Source organism: Saimiri boliviensis, chromosome 7, assembly GCF_048565385.1.
Source record: "Saimiri boliviensis isolate mSaiBol1 chromosome 7, mSaiBol1.pri, whole genome shotgun sequence".
NCBI classification, from domain to species: Eukaryota; Metazoa; Chordata; class Mammalia; order Primates; family Cebidae; genus Saimiri; species Saimiri boliviensis.
In genome coordinates this window covers 64165573-64182091 of record NC_133455.1, presented here as the reverse complement: position 1 = coordinate 64182091, position 16519 = coordinate 64165573, and the positions used below count along the sequence as shown (strand labels likewise).

General features: G+C 52.7%; 1 protein-coding gene across 9 annotated transcripts in view; it reads left to right on the top strand.

Annotated features, from left to right (window-relative positions):
• KMT2D (lysine methyltransferase 2D) overlaps positions 1 to 16519 on the top strand; it is a 42908-nt gene that overhangs the window by 22460 nt on the left and 3929 nt on the right. For 5 of the 9 annotated variants that reach the window (XM_074402598.1, XM_074402599.1, XM_074402602.1 and 2 more), the window contains exons 35-52: positions 216 to 2119; positions 4096 to 4219; positions 4362 to 4446; positions 4552 to 4618; positions 4729 to 4961; positions 5063 to 7825; positions 7972 to 8112; positions 8237 to 8404; positions 8567 to 8726; positions 9507 to 9582; positions 9756 to 9931; positions 10034 to 10164; positions 10829 to 10961; positions 11040 to 11167; positions 11649 to 12789; positions 14496 to 14632; positions 14733 to 14863; positions 15335 to 15382. In XM_074402598.1, coding sequence (XP_074258699.1) covers positions 216 to 2119; positions 4096 to 4219; positions 4362 to 4446; positions 4552 to 4618; positions 4729 to 4961; positions 5063 to 7825; positions 7972 to 8112; positions 8237 to 8404; positions 8567 to 8726; positions 9507 to 9582; positions 9756 to 9931; positions 10034 to 10164; positions 10829 to 10961; positions 11040 to 11167; positions 11649 to 12789; positions 14496 to 14632; positions 14733 to 14863; positions 15335 to 15382 — 7746 coding nt within the window. The remainder of the gene's footprint in view (positions 1 to 215; positions 2120 to 4095; positions 4220 to 4361; positions 4447 to 4551; positions 4619 to 4728; positions 4962 to 5062; positions 7826 to 7971; positions 8113 to 8236; positions 8405 to 8566; positions 8727 to 9506; positions 9583 to 9755; positions 9932 to 10033; positions 10165 to 10828; positions 10962 to 11039; positions 11168 to 11648; positions 12790 to 14495; positions 14633 to 14732; positions 14864 to 15334; positions 15383 to 16519) is intronic. The other 4 variants (XM_039472495.2, XM_039472493.2, XM_074402603.1 and 1 more) reach the window with 3 other exon arrangements.

Genomic DNA, 16519 nt, shown 5'->3' with positions numbered 1-16519 from the left:
TTCCCTGGGGGTAAACCAAGGAGGATGGATTTTATCACTGTTGCATACCGCTGTGATTTTCCTGTCTCACTAATCCTTCTCCAGTATCACTTTCTCTTCTTCCTCGTTCCTTTCCCCTCCATTACATTAATTCTGTCCTTCCTCACTGCTCTAAGCCTATGTTCCTGCCACTTTTCATCTGATTTCATCTTACTGACTACTGTGTATTCTTTCAGGCAACTGGTAGGAGGCTCCCAAGCTTTCTATCAGCGAGCATCCTATCCTGGGTCCCTGCCCTTACAGCAGCAACAGCAACAGCTGTGGCAGCAGCAACAGGCAACAGCAGCAACCTCCATGCGATTTGCCATGTCAACTCGCTTTCCATCAACTCCTGGACCTGAACTTGGCCGCCAAGCCCTAGGTTCCCCCTTGACAGGAATTCCCACCCGCCTGCCAGGCCCTGGTGAGCCAGTGCCTGGTCCAGCTGGTCCTGCCCAGTTCATTGAGCTGCGGCACAATGTACAGAAAGGACTGGGACCTGGGGGAACTCAGTTTCCTGGTCAGGGCCCACCTCAAAGACCTCGTTTTTACCCTGTAAGTGAGGACCCCCACCGACTGGCTCCTGAAGGGCTTCGGGGCCTGGCGGTAACAGGTCTTCCCCCACAGAAACCCTCAGGCCCACCGGCCCCTGAATTGAACAACAGCCTCCATCCAACACCCCATACCAAAGGTCCTACCCTGCCAACTGGCTTGGAGCTGGTCACCCGGCCCCCTTCAAGCACGGAGCTTGGCCGCCCTCCTCCTCTGGCCCTGGAAACTGGGAAGTTGCCCTGTGAAGATCCTGAGCTGGATGATGATTTTGATGCCCACAAGGCCCTAGAGGATGATGAAGAGCTTGCTCACCTAGGTCTGGGTGTGGATGTGGCCAAGGGTGATGATGAACTGGGCACCCTAGAAAACCTGGAGACCAATGACCCCCACTTGGATGACCTGCTCAATGGAGACGAGTTTGACCTGCTGGCATATACTGATCCTGAGCTGGACACTGGGGACAAGAAGGACATCTTCAATGAGCACCTGAGGCTGGTAGAATCGGCTAATGAGAAGGCTGAACGGGAGGCCCTGCTGCAGGGGGTGGAGCCAGGACCCTTGGGCCCTGAGGAGCGCCCTCCCCCTGCTGCTGATGCCTCTGAGCCCCGCCTGGCATCTGTGCTCCCTGAGGTGAAGCCCAAGGTGGAGGAGGGTGGGCGCCACCCTTCCCCTTGTCAGTTCACCATTGCTACCCCCAAGGTAGAGCCTGCACCTGCTGCCAATTCCCTTGGCCTGGGGCTGAAGCCAGGACAGAGCGTGATGAACAGCCGGGATACCCGGATGGGCACAGGGCCATTTCCTAGCAGTGGGCACACAGCTGAGAAAGGTTCCTTTGGGGCCACAGGAGGACCACCAGCTCACCTGCTAACCCCCAGCCCATTGAGTGGCCCAGGAGGATCCTCCCTGCTGGAAAAGTTTGAGCTCGAGAGTGGGGCCCTGACCTTGCCTGGTGAACCTGCAGCATCTGGGGATGAGCTAGACAAGATGGAGAGCTCACTGGTAGCCAGCGAGTTGCCGCTGCTCATTGAGGACCTGTTGGAGCATGAGAAGAAGGAGCTGCAGAAGAAGCAGCAGCTTTCAGCACAGTTGCAGCCTATCCAGCAACAGCAGCAGCAGCAGCAGCAGCAGCCGCCGCCGCCGCCGCCGCCGCCGCAGCCGCAGCAGCCGCCCCTACTGTCTACACCAGGCCCTGCCCAGGCCATGTCTTTGCCACATGAGGGCTCTTCTCCCAGTTTGGCTGGGTCCCAACAGCAGCTTTCCCTGGGTCTTGGAGGTGCCCGACAGCCAGGCTTGGCTCAACCACTGATGCCCACCCAGCCACCAGCTCATGCCCTCCAGCAGCGCCTGGCCCCATCCATGGCTATGGTGTCCAATCAAGGGCATATGCTGAGTGGGCAGCATGGAGGGCAGGCAGGCTTGGTACCCCAGCAGAGCTCACAGCCAGTGCTATCACAGAAGCCCATGGGCACCATGCCACCTTCCATATGCATGAAGCCCCAGCAACTGGCAATGCAGCAGCAACTGGCAAACAGCTTCTTTCCAGATACAGGTAACCTCAGCTGGTAACATAGCCAAGTTGCTCGGGGTGATCATTGTTATCACTAAATGGGCACTGAGGCTAGAGACCTAAAATAATCCCTGGTTAAGGTGAGACACAAAGAACTTTGGCTGAATAACATACTAGTGGTAGAGGCAGAAACACTGTAGCTTTTAAGAGAGAGAACAGTTGCTGTCATATAGGAGGCATATAGCAGACGTTTGAGTAAATTGAATGAATGTATGAAGCCTAATTAGCAGAGCCTTTGTGGCTGTGGTGAAGTTGAAAGCTTAGGACTTGAAGATAAGTGGTGCAAATAAAAGCAGCTGAGGCCCGGCGTGGGGGCTCACGCCTGTAATCCCAGCATTTTGGGAGGCCGAGATGGGCGGATCACTTGATATCAAGACCAGTCTGGCCAAGATGGTGAAACCCTATCTCTACTAAAAATATAGAAATTAGCTGGGTGTGGTGGTGCACACCTGTAGTCCTAGCTACTTGAGAGGCTGAGGCACTTGAACCCAGGAGGCAGAGGTTGTAGTGGGCCAAAATCGCACCACTGCACTCCAACCTGGGCAACAGAGCAAGACTGTCAAAAGAAAACAAAATAAAGCAGGATAGATGAAAAAGTTCGGTGAGGTTGTAATGGCGGGATAACCTATAGTGTGTTTCAAGAACAGTAAGTGAAATGGTGAGGCTGGAGTAGACTGTTGAGTGTGAAGTAAGTGACATAATTTTGGTGAGGTAAGGTTGGGGCCAGATTGAAAAATACTCAAATTGTAATAGCATTTATTGAGTAATTAGTGTTTGCCAAGTAGTTTACTGAGCACTTTGCACTTTTTGTCCAATTTAATAATTACAGCAGACTCACTAAGTAGGTATTGATATTATCTTTGATTACAGAAGTGGAAACAGAGGTGGAGGTTAAGTAATTTGTCCAAGATTACGCAGCAGCTAACAGAACTAGATCTGAAGTCTGGTCGGTATTCCTCTTAACTGTTTACTGCCTCAGAATTCCAGGAGAGGGAGTTTGGTTAGTCCTTTAGGAAGTGGGAGCTCTGGCTGGGCGCAGTGGCTCACTCCTGTAATCCCAGCACTTTGGAAGGCCAAACTGGGTGGATCACCTGAGGTCAGGAGTTCGAGACTAGCCTGGCCAATATGGTGAAACCCCATCTCTACTACAGATAACAAAAATTAGCTGGGCATGGTGGCGGATGCCTATAATCCCCACTACTCGGGAGGCTGAGGCAGGAGAATCGCTTGAACACGGGAGGCCGAGGTTGCAGTGAGCCAAAATTGTGCCATTGCACTCCAACCTGGGTGACAACAGCAAGACTTGTCTTAAAAAAAAAAAAAAAAAATAGAAAGTGGGAGCTCAGTTAAGTTTTCTGAGCAGTGGAGAAATATGCAAAGTGTAGGATTTTAGGAAGACTTAAGTTTTTGGTGGTGCTTTGTTTCTTCTTTTTTGCCCAGCAGTTTAGACAGACAGGAGAGTGGACTACAGGTGATGTATGTGGTACCCAAAACAGCTCTGGAAACTAGGGCTTTGCAACAGTGCCAGCGTCTTGGGTTCTTGAGATGTGCTAGTTGCACTAAGAACATTATATTTGAAGAATGCTTTCCAAGTCATAAAGTGTATTTATATTCTTGTCACATTTGATCCTCTCAACACCGCTGTGAGGTAGATGGAGTAGAAATCATCATCTCTACCAAATTAAGGGGTAAACTGAGGTGAAATAACACAGATTGACTCAACAAATTTTTATGGAGCCCCTTTTCCTAGCACAGTGCAAGTAAAAACAGGACCACATATCCTGTGAATAATAGAGCTGATTCACCCAGGCAGACTGGCTCCTAATTCAGTGGCCTTTCTGCCTCGTCATGCCATTGTTCTGCCTGGCTTGGTGGAGGTCAGGATGTTGAAAGGAATCTCAGATATTCAATGGAGCATTGGCCCCATAACCCAGCTCACTTGGTTCTTCCCTCTCCAGACCTGGACAAATTTGCTGCAGAAGATATCATTGATCCCATTGCAAAGGCCAAGATGGTGGCTTTGAAAGGCATCAAGAAAGTGATGGCTCAAGGCAGCATTGGGGTGGCACCTGGTATGAACAGGTAAGACTCAGGGCTGGAATGGGAATGGCCCTTTTCTTTCCCAGTCACACCCTTCTTGGTCCTCCTCCCTACTTGTCCCACGTCTTTGCTTTCCAACCTTTTCATTGCCAACACCTACCCTCTGTGCTTTGGTGGACTCCAGGCAACAAGTGTCTCTGCTAGCTCAGAGGCTTTCGGGGGGACCTGGCAGTGATCTGCAGAACCATGTGGCAGCTGGGAGTGGCCAGGTAAGTGGTCAAGTGGGAGTAGGAACTTGTGTTTTCTGCCATTGGGCCACCCTTCTTAGGGCCTGGCAGGGAACAATGACCATTTAACAGCCTCTCTCATTGCAGGAGCATAGTGCTGGTGATCCTTCCCAGCCTCGTCCCAACCCGCCCACTTTTGCTCAGGGAGTTATCAGTGAGTATGGGGCACGGGAGGAAGGTGCAGGGAAGTGGTTTGGGACAGATAGAGGAAGAGGGATAGGGATTACCATTTTGCAGGTCCTGACACCCAGCTTCCTTTCATAGATGAAGCTGACCAGCGGCAGTATGAGGAGTGGCTGTTCCATACCCAGCAGCTCCTACAGATGCAGCTGAAGGTGCTAGAGGAGCAGATTGGTGTACACCGCAAGTCCCGGAAGGCTCTGTGTGCCAAGCAGCGCACTGCCAAAAAAGCTGGCCGTGAGTTCCCAGAAGCTGATGCTGAGAAGCTCAAGCTGGTTACAGAGCAGCAGAGCAAGATCCAGAAACAGCTGGATCAGGTGGGGAAAGCAAACTTCAGCCTAGCACCCAGAAGGCAGGGAAGAGGGATGGCACGGGGGGAGCATGCCTCAGCCTGACCTCTCTGACCCTCCCACGTTAGGTCCGGAAACAGCAGAAAGAACACACTAATCTCATGGCAGAATATCGGAACAAGCAGCAGCAACAGCAGCAGCAGCAGCAACAGCAACAACACTCAGCTGTGCTGGCTCTCAGCCCTTCCCAGAGTCCCCGGCTACTCACCAAGCTCCCTGGTCAGCTGCTCCCTAGCCATGGGCTGCAGCCACCACAGGGGCCTCCGGGTGGGCAAGCTGGAGGTCTTCGCCTGCCCCCTGGGGGTATGGCACTATCTGGACAGCCTGGTGGCCCCTTCCTTAACACAGCTCTGGCCCAACAGCAGCAACAGCAACATTCTGGTGGGGCTGGATCCCTGGCTGGCCCCTCAGGAGCCTTCTTCCCTGGCAACCTTGCTCTTCGAGGCCTCGGACCTGATTCAAGGCTTTTACAGGAAAGGCAGCTGCAGCTGCAGCAACAACGTATGCAGCTGGCCCAGAAACTGCAGCAGCAGCAACAGCAACAGCAGCAGCAGCAGCACCTCCTAGGACAGGTGGCAGTCCAGCAGCAACAGCAGCAGGGTCCTGGAGTACAGACAAACCAGGCTCTGGGTCCCAAGCCCCAGGGGCTTCTGCCTCCCAGCAGCCACCAAGGTCTCCTGGTCCAACAGCTGTCCCCTCAACCACCCCAGGGCCCCCAGGGCATACTAGGCCCTGCCCAAGTGGCCGTGTTGCAGCAGCAGCACCCTGGAGCTTTGGCCCCCCAGGGCCCTCACAGACAGGTGCTTATGACCCAGTCCCGGGTGCTCAGTTCCCCCCAGCTGGCACAGCAGGGTCAGGGGCTTATGGGACACAGGCTGGTTACAGCCCAGCAGCAGCAGCAACAGCACCAACAGCAAGGGTCCATGGCAGGGCTGTCCCATCTTCAGCAGGGTCTAATGTCACACAGTGGGCAGCCCAAACTGAGCACTCAGCCCATGGGCTCTTTACAACAGCTTCAACAGCAGCAGCAGCAGCAGCAGCAGCAGCTGCAACAGCATCAGCAACTTCAACAGCAACAGCAACTTCAGCAGCAACAGCAGCAGCAGCTTCAACAGCAGCAGCAGCAGCAGCAGCTACAACAGCAACAGCTACAGCAGAAGCAGCAGCTACAGCAGCAGCAGCTACAGCAGCAGCAGTTTCAACAGCAGCAGCAGCAGCAGCAGCAGGGCCTTTTAAACCAGAGTCGAACTTTACTATCTCCTCAGCAACAACAGCAGCAGCAGGTGGCACTTGGCCCTGGCATGCCAGTAAAGCCTCTTCAACACTTTTCAAGCCCTGGATCCCTGGGCCCAACCCTCCTCTTGACGGGCAAGGAACAAAACACCATAGAGACTACTGTTTCTTCAGAGGTCACTGAGGGGCCCTCTACACATCATCGAGGGCAGTTAGCAATAGGAACTACCCCTGAGTCAATGGCCACTGAACCAGGAGAGGTAAAGCCCTCACTCTCCGGGGACTCACAACTCCTCCTTGTCCAACCCCAGGCCCAGCCTCAGCCCAACTCTTTGCAGCTGCAGCCACCACTGAGGCTTCCAGGACAACAGCAGCAGCAAGTTAGCCTGCTCCACACAGCAGGTGGAGGAAGCCATGGGCAGCTGGGCAGTGGATCATCTTCTGAGGCCTCATCTATGCCCCACCTGCTGGCTCAGCCTTCTGTTTCCTTAGGGGAGCAGCCTGGGCCCATGACTCAGAACCTTCTGGGCCCCCAACAGCCCATACTAGAGCGGCCCATGCAAAATAATACAGGACCACAACCTCCCAAACCAGGACCTGTCCTCCAGGCTGGGCAGGGTTTGCCTGGGGTTGGAGTCATGCCTACAGTGGGTCAGCTTCGAGCACAGCTCCAAGGAGTCCTGGCCAAAAACCCACAGCTGCGGCACTTAAGTCCTCAGCAGCAGCAACAGCTACAGGCACTCCTCATGCAGCGGCAGCTGCAGCAGAGTCAGGCAGTACGCCAGACCCCACCCTACCAGGAGCCTGGGACCCAGGCCTCTCCCCTCCAGGGCCTCCTAGGCTGTCAACCCCAACCTGGGGGCTTCCCTGGATCCCAGACAGGCCCCCTCCAGGAGCTGGGGACAGGGCCTCGACCTCAGGGCCCACCCCGGCTCCCTGCCCCACCAGGAGCCTTATCTACAGGACCAGTCCTTGGCCCTGTCCATCCCACACCTCCACCATCCAGCCCTCAAGAGCCAAAGAGACCTTCACAATTACCTTCCCCCAGCTCCCAGCTTCCCACTGAGGCCCAGCTCCCTCCCACTCATCCAGGGACCCCCAAAGCCCAGGGGCCAACCTTGGAGCTGCCTCCTGGGAGGGTCTCACCTGCTGCTGCCCAGCTTGCAGATACCTTGTTTGGCAAGGGTCTGGGATCTTGGGATCCCCCAGACAACCTAGCAGAAGCTCAGAAGCCAGAACAGAGCAGCCTGGTACCGGAGCATCTGGACCAGGTGAATGGACAGGTAGTGCCTGAGGCACCCCAACTCAGCATCAAGCAAGAGCCTCGGGAAGAGTCATGTGCCCTGGGAACCCAGTCAGTGAAGAGGGAGGCCAATGGGGAGCCCATAGGGGCACCAGGTACCAGCAACCACCTCCTGCTGGCAGGCCCTCGCTCAGAAGCTGGGCATCTGCTCTTGCAGAAGCTACTCCGAGCAAAGAATGTGCAACTCAGCACTGGGCGGGGGTCCGAGGGGCTGCGAGCTGAGATCAACGGGCATATTGACAGCAAGCTGGCTGGGCTGGAGCAGAAACTACAGGGTACCCCCAGCAACAAGGAGGTGAGTTCTCTGGCTAGAGTGGAATAGGTAGAGTGGGGCCTGGAGCCATTGGGGTGGGGGAATGCAGAATGAGCAAGTCTGGGTCAGACAGAGATGAGGGCTCTGAGGAGGAGGGTAGCAGTCTTCACTGGGCTTATTTGGCTTAGGATGCAGCAGCAAGGAAGCCTTTGACACCAAAGCCCAAGCGGGTACAGAAGGCAAGCGACAGGTTGGTGAGCTCCCGAAAGAAGCTGCGGAAGGAGGACGGGGTCAGGGCCAGCGAGGCCTTGCTGAAACAGCTGAAACAGGTGACCCCCCAGGAGCCAGTCCCCTGGTCCCATCCCAGGATAGGGGGCATCCTGTTCCCCAGCTGTGTAATGACAGAGCCGTAAACGCTGTAGGTTTTCAACTTTGTCATCTTGCCCCTTGTAGGAGCTGTCCTTGCTGCCCCTAATGGAGCCTGCTATCACCGCCAATTTTAGCCTCTTCGCTCCCTTTGGCAGTGGCTGCCCAGTCAATGGGCAGAGCCAGCTGAAGGGGGCCTTTGGAAGTGGGGCGCTGCCCACTGGCCCTGACTACTATTCCCAGCTGCTTACCAAGGTCAGAAAAATGGCAATATTTTTTGGGAATAGTGAAGTTCTTGGGAAGGTGAGGGTGGGAATGGAAAACTTGAGGAAATTGGTGATATAGAGTGGGACCAGGAGATTATATCAGTCTCCCTATGCCATCTTGCACACAACACCCCACCCCCCCACCCCCCAGAATAACCTGAGTAATCCGCCGACACCACCCTCGTCGCTGCCCCCCACCCCACCCCCATCGGTGCAGCAGAAGATGGTGAATGGCGTCACCCCATCTGAAGAGCTGGGGGAGCACCCCAAGGATGCTGCCTCTGCCCGGGATACTGAAGGGGCACTGAGGGGTAAGTCAAGAGCAGACACCACCCCTGGTGCGGTTTGGTGGCCGGAGTCCAAGCCAGTTAGTGTCTGTACAGTTTAGAAATGAGTGCGTTGTGTGCTGTCCTGTGTGTTTACATGACAGGGCACCTGAGATAGGAAGGGCCTCTTCAGGACTGATTTCTTGGAGACCAGAATGGACATTTGGAATCTAGAGCAAAGGCAATAGGGGAGGTGGGTGGCAGGGAGCATCTTTATGAAGCTTTGTATAGAAGGAACAGTCCAGCTTTAGTGAGTATGGGTCTAGACTCTGATCTGGATTAGAATTCTGGTTGCTGCATTCAACTGTGTTACTGTATTCAAGTAACTTGATTGACTTGTGTGAGCCTCAGTTTCCTCACTGTAAAATGGGTATTATAGTACTCACCTAATGGAGTTGTTAAATGACTAAACAAAGAGTGTTATCTAAAGCCAACTGCCACCAGGCATGGTAGCTTATGCCTGTAATCCCAACACTTTGGGAGGCCAAGTTAAAGGACTGCTTGAGGCCAGGAGTTCAAGACCAGCCTGGGCAATATAACAAGACCCCGGCTCTACAAAAAAAAAATAAATTAAATAAAGCCAGTGCCTGGCATGCAGAACAGACTCAATAAATACAGCTTATCTGCCCCAAACTGGTAGGTGGGAGGACAGTGAAATCATGATAGATGAGATCTCATGCTAATTAGGCCTAAAATATTGGGAAGAAGGTACCATCAGCTCTGGCCACTCTCACCTGACTTTTCTTTTCCCTACCCACCCCTCAGATACTACAGAGGTGAAGAGTCTAGACCTACTGGCTGCCTTGCCTACACCCCCTCACAATCAGACTGAGGATGTCAGGTAGAGGTGGGGCCGGAAATGGGGATGAGGAACGAGGGTGGGGGACAGGTTGCCTCATACTTCCGTTGGCCAGTGGCAGATTTCAAGTAAGGTGAAGACATCTGTTTATCTCTAGGTTTGGGAGGGGGGAGTCTGCAGGGCTGTAACAACAAATGTCTACTTCTGGTGTACAGGATGGAGAGTGATGACGATAGCGATTCTCCTGATAGCATTGTGCCAGCTTCATCCCCTGAGAGCATTCTGGGGGAGGAGGCCCCTCGTTTCCCTCATCTGGGCTCAGGCCGGTGGGAGCCAGAGGACCGGGCTCTCTCCCCTGTCATCCCCCTCATTCCTCGGGCCAGCATCCCAGGTACGTACTACTCTGGATGTGGGCCAGGCCCAGTTTACCTGGGTTGTCCAAAGCTGGTGGAGAGTCGGCCAAATGTTACACAAATCCCTCTTTCTCATTCAGTCTTCCCAGATACCAAACCTTATGGGGCTCTTGACCTGGAGGTCCCTGGAAAGCTGCCTGCCACGACTTGGGAAAAGGGCAAAGGAAGTGAGGTGTCAGTCATGCTCACAGTCTCTGCTGCTGCAGCCAAGGTGTGTCCCAGGGGTACCTCAAGGCTGAGGGGAACCTGATCAGTGGGCAGTCCCTGGAATTTGTCTGGAGAGGAAAGAATGTAGTTGTTCAAAAACATGTACTGGGTACCTATTGTACATGAAAGCCTGGACTAGAGGCTATGGGATTCGCATAAATGAAGCGTGGTTCCTGCCCTCGAGGGGCTGATAGTCCCATGGTAAAGATAGACAAGTCAACAACTAAGGAGCACATGTGTGTGGAATGCCACAGATATTACATGACAGCGTTGCCCCAGTCAGATTTGGTGGGACTCTGTCAGCTGTTTTGAAAACATTAATGGGCTTTTGTGGTCAAAGAAAGTTGGAAAACCCAGTTAAAACGACAATATGGGTTTCAGGTCCTTTAATTTGCTAACGCGTATCATGAGCCTCCAAGTCATGGATAGAACATGCATCATTTCTTAAACGTAGTTGACGTAGTTCCCTTTTCGTGGAGCTCCCGTCAGTGTCCACAGCAGCTTGAGAAAGGCTGCTGTGAGGGAAGTGTGGGAAAAGAGCTGGTTGACACAGGATAGAACTCCTCCCCTGTGAAGTGGGTTCTAGGTGTCCTTGTCCCCACCCAGCTGGTTGTAGAGCTCACCTCAGACACTTGGCTGACATGTCTCTCCCATCCCTTCCCTGGCAGAACCTGAATGGTGTGATGGTGGCAGTGGCAGAGCTGCTAAGCATGAAGATCCCTAATTCCTATGAGGTGCTGTTCCCAGAGAGCCCCGCCCGGGCGGGCACTGAGCCTAAGAAGGGGGAAGCTGAGGGTCCTGGTGAGTGTGGCAGGGAAGCCCTTTGGGACCTGAGAGGAATGATTCTGGTGGGAGGCTCTGATTCACTCCTTTCTGCAGGTGGGAAGGAAAAGGGTCTGGGAGGCAAGAGCCCAGATGCTGGCCCTGATTGGCTGAAGCAGTTTGATGCAGTGTTGCCTGGCTATACCCTCAAGAGCCAACTAGACATCTTGAGCCTTTTCAAACAGGTAAGTTCGGGGGAGAAAAAGGGGTGGGTGTTAGAAAAAAGGGGCTGCCGGCCAGGTGTGGTGGCTCATGTCTGTAATCCCAGTGCTTTGGGAGGCAAGGTGGCTGAATCACTTGAGGCCAGGAGTTTGAGACCAGCCTGGCCAAACGTGGCGAAACCCTGTCTCTACTAAATAGATAAAAAAGCAAAAAATAGCCAGGTGTGATGGTGCATGCCTGTAATCCCAGCTACTCAAAAGTCTGAGGCACGAGAATCCCTTGAATCCAGGAGGCGGAGTTGCAGTGAGCCAGATTGCGCCACTGGATCCAGCTTGGGGAACAGAGCGAGACTCTGTCTCAAAAAATAAAAAAGAAAAAGATAAAAGGCGCTGTGTAGAGCAAAGAATGCGGAGGCCTTTTGGGAGGGTGGGATATGGGTGAGGGGAAGAAGGGAGCTAGTTAGATGAGGAGCTGGCACTAACGATACAGGGCACCCTCCTACAGGAGAGCCCCGCCCCAGAGCCACCCACCCAGCACAGCTATACCTACAATGTCTCCAATCTGGATGTGCGTCAGCTCTCGGCCCCACCTCCTGAAGAACCCTCCCCGCCCCCTTCCCCCTTGGCACCCTCTCCTGCCAGTCCCCCTGCTGAACCCTTGGTTGAACTTCCCACTGAACCCTTGGCTGAGCCACCCGTCCCCTCACCTCTGCCACTGGCCTCATCCCCTGAATCAGCCCGGCCCAAGCCCCGTGCCCGGCCCCCTGAAGAAGGTGAAGATTCCCATCCCCCTCACCTCAAGAAATGGAAAGGAGTGCGCTGGAAGCGGCTGCGGCTGCTGCTGACCATCCAGAAGGGCAGTGGGCGGCAGGAGGATGAGCGGGAAGTGGCAGAGTTTATGGAGCAGCTCGGCACAGCCTTGCGACCTGACAAGGTACCTCGAGACATGCGTCGCTGCTGTTTCTGTCATGAGGAGGGTGACGGGGCCACTGATGGGCCTGCCCGCCTGCTGAACCTGGACCTGGACCTGTGGGTGCACCTCAACTGTGCCCTTTGGTCCACGGAGGTGTATGAGACCCAGGGCGGGGCACTGATGAATGTGGAGGTCGCCCTGCACCGAGGACTGCTAACCAAGTGCTCCCTGTGCCAGCGAACTGGTGCCACCAGCAGCTGCAATCGCATGCGTTGCCCCAACGTCTACCATTTTGCTTGTGCCATCCGTGCCAAGTGCATGTTCTTCAAGGACAAGACCATGCTGTGTCCAATGCATAAGATCAAGGGGCCCTGTGAGCAAGAGCTGAGCTCTTTTGCTGTCTTCCGACGGGTCTACATTGAGCGGGACGAGGTGAAACAAATTGCCAGCATCATTCAGCGGGGAGAACGGCTGCACATGTTCCGTGTGGGAGGCCTTGTGTTCCACGCCATTGGACAGCTGCTCCCTCACCAGATGGCTGACTTTCATAGTGCCACTGCCCTCTATCCCGTTGGCTACGAGGCCACGCGCATCTATTGGAGCCTCCGCACCAACAACCGTCGCTGTTGCTATCGCTGTTCTATTGGTGAGAACAACGGGCGGCCAGAGTTTGTAATCAAAGTCATCGAGCAGGGCCTGGAGGACCTGGTCTTCACTGACGCCTCTCCCCAGGGTGAGCACTGGGCCCTTGAAATGGATAATATGGAAGGGGAAAGTTTCTCCCAGGGTCACTGTTCCAGTGTCCGTAAGAGGACCTGTAGCCTCTGTGTGAGCCGTCCTCCTTCCCCCAACACAGGCAGGCAGGAGGTCTCTTGTAAATTCCCAGCGAAAGTGTTTCAACCTCTCTGTCACCCCAAATTCCCTCGTAGTTGAAAATATTTTGCTTGTCTAATCTCACATATATTCTACTTCCCTTTTCTGTCCTCAATGGAAAGAAAGGAAACAGTTCTGAGACTATGATCCACTTGACCCAACCTAATCCTTTTTTTTTTTTTTTTTTTTTAAGATGAGGTTTCACCATGATGGCCAGGCTGGTTTTGAACTCCTGACCTCAGGTGATCTACCCACCTCGGCCTCCCAAAGTGCTAGGATTACAGGCGTGAGCCACCACGCCCGGCCAGACCCAACCTAATCCTAACCGAGTTCCTTGTGGTTGTTTTTCCCTGGACAAAATCAAAATTATTTTGAGGCCTGGTGCAGTGGCTCATGCCTGTAATCTTAGCACTTTGGGAGGCCGAGGTGGGCGGATTGCCTGAGCTCAGGAGTTTGAGACCAGCCTGGGCAACATGGTGAAACCCTGTCTCTACTAAAATACAAAAAAAAAAAATTAGCTGGGCGTGGTAACATGTGCCTGTAATCCCAGCTACTTGGGAGGCTGAGGCAGGAGAATCACTTGAACGGGGGGAGGCGGAGGTTTCAGTGAGCCAGGATCGCTCCACTGCACTCCAGCCTGGGCAACAGAGTGAGACTCCATCTCAAAACAAACAAACAAAAAACAAAATTATTTTGATTTTAGTTTTAGTGTTAATGATAAACTAACAGAGCAGGTCCCTTTTTTTGAGTGTGTACTGTGCGCCACAAACTAAGCTAAGTGATTTGTATCGTTTATTTTGTTCCTACAACCCTATGAGATAAGTATTATACTAAGATTATGGCCAGTTTATACCTAAAGAAACTGAGTCTTAGATTTAAGTACAGTCATATTGCTTAATGACAGGGATACATTCTGAGAAATGCATTGTTAGGCGATTTTGTCATTGTGCGAACTTCATAGAGTGTACTTACACAAACCTAGATGGTGTAGCATACTACACACCTAGGCTCTGTGGTATAGCCCATTGCTCCTAGGCTACAAATCTGTACAGCATGTAACTGTACTGAATACTGTAGGCAGTTGTAACATATGGTAAGTATGTGCATCTAAACATAGAAAAGATACAGTAAAAATACAGTATTATAATCTTACCAGACCACTGTTGTATATATGATCCCTCACTGAATGAAATGTTGTTAAGCTGCACATGACTATTTGGCTCCAGGTCCCATGGGGGGCCAGTACCAGAACCTGAACCCAAGTTTTTCCAACTCCAAAGCATGCCTCCTCTTTCACTAGGGATCTTCCATAGCCTATGCTGGGTTGCCTGGGCCTTGAGTTTGTGTCTTAATGCTCTGTGATGACTCCCTGGGGTTGGAAGCCTCCTGCTTCTTAAGAGATAGTGGGACTAGGAGGCCAAGAGAGGATCCAGAAGATCCACACACCTTCATGACAGGGAAGCATGAAGGCCACAGAAAACAACTGCAGTTCTAGATTGGGCTTAGGGACTGGAGGTCAGTAAGCAGAAGTTGCCTCTGAGGGCTGCTCTCTTCCTTGTTTCTTAGCTGTGTGGAATCGCATCATTGAGCCTGTGGCTGCCATGAGAAAAGAGGCTGACATGCTGCGACTCTTCCCTGAGTATCTGAAGGGCGAGGAGCTCTTTGGGCTGACGGTGCACGCCGTGCTTCGCATAGCTGAATCAGTAAGAAGGGGCTGGGAGATGGGGGGCTCAGTGGGCACTGAGAACGTTGGCCTAACCCCAAAAGACCTCAGGCTAAGGTGAGTACGATCTGTGCCCACAGCTGCCCGGGGTGGAGAGCTGTCAAAATTATTTATTCCGCTATGGGCGCCACCCCCTGATGGAGCTGCCACTCATGATCAACCCCACTGGCTGTGCCCGATCAGAGCCTAAAATTCTCACACACTACAAACGGTGAGCTTGTGATGCTGGAGCCAAGGGATATGGGTGTGGGTATTGATAGGGATCCTCTGGTCCCATTATGAGGGTTTAGGATGCAAATCAGAGTTCCCATGGAGAAACTGGGGAATCACTCCTAGACCTCCTAATCAGAGGGCACACAGTTATTAGTAGGGTTTCCTTTTCCTCCTCTCCCAACCTGCTCAGATGCACTTGGGATATAGGGCAGAATTATCTTGGGCACCTTGGGGAGGTAATGGGTAAACAGTGGTGACGTTTTATGAAATATATAAGGGACCTGGTCACCTCTTTCCTATTTTACTTCCAGGGTAGGGCCTGCGATTCTCCCAAACCTCAGATAACCCCATGAGTGCTAGGGTCACCTTCCCTTCCCCATGAATGTTGGTGTCAAAAATAAATAGAGATATAATAGAAAAATAATAAAACCTTACATTTGTATAGCACTTTATACTTTTTTTTTCAAAGCGTTTTCACATCCATTATCTCATTTGATCCTCACAACAACCTTATGAGGTAGGTAGGGCAGGTGGTATGACCCCCATTTTACAGCTGAGAAAACTGAGACCCAGAAAGGTTGAGTGACTAGGCAGATGTCACACAGCTGGGACCAGACCCTTACCTCTTCACTGTGGGTCCTTGTTCTTCCTGTGTACCAGGGATCTTGGTCCCTGGGTAGAGGGAGGCAGAATCTATGGTAGCAGGGCTTTCTTGAAGGCCTTTGGTGGCTCCTAGGCTGTCGTAGATTGTCAGAGACTATCACTAGTCAGCCTTGTCCTTGATGCCCTGCAATGGTGGTTTTCAAACTGTGAGTGCGTGTGTTCCAAAAAGTCTTGGAACACATCAACTGATGGGTAGAACTTGGGCTTCCCATGCGTAACTCTCCTTTTCCCAAATTGGATTAAACTAGAAGAGCTCCATTGTCATCTAGTGTATGTATTGGAGTTCCAATCAACATTTTGTTAAAGAAAAAAGTAAAGATTTCTGCTAAATAAAAAAAGAAAAGAACCAGAAACATTTGAAAACCACTTCTCTGGGATGGTCAAGAATTTGGCTGGTGCCCTAGGGTGGTAAAAGGCATCCTGCCAGGCAGCAGTCATTCCCCTGCACTGAGCCATCTGCACAGAGCCCATGTTATGTCAGAGAAGGGGATAGTCCGAAGAAAGGATACCACCTTTTAGGCTGTGAGTTTACAGCCAGTTTTAATTCAAATCTAGCCCAGTGTGGTACAACCCCCATTTTCAGGGCTTCAAATATGTGCAGGAGGAAGGATTCAGACATTCAAGCAAACCATCAGCTTAAATTCTAGGCCAGGGCTGCCTGGGGAAGACCTCCCAGAGGCGCATGGCCTTGAGAATGGTTTGGCAGGAGAGTGGTAGGAAGTGGGAGATGGGAGAGCAGGCTCAGTGTAGGGGAATTGGTGCCCCCCGCTTCCTCCACTCCCTACCCCTCACACTGGGCTCTCTGTGCCACCCAGGATGTCAGAAGAGTCCCTGTAGCTAGTTGCTTCCTCACCAGAGCTGAGACCCAGTTGCCTCTACTCCTTTCCCAAGGCAGCACTTCCAGTGCTTGCCAGCGGCACATGCCCCTAACCCGTGTGTTGCACATCCCAGGAGGAGGTGGAGGAAGTGGGTGGTATGTGCTTGGTCTGAA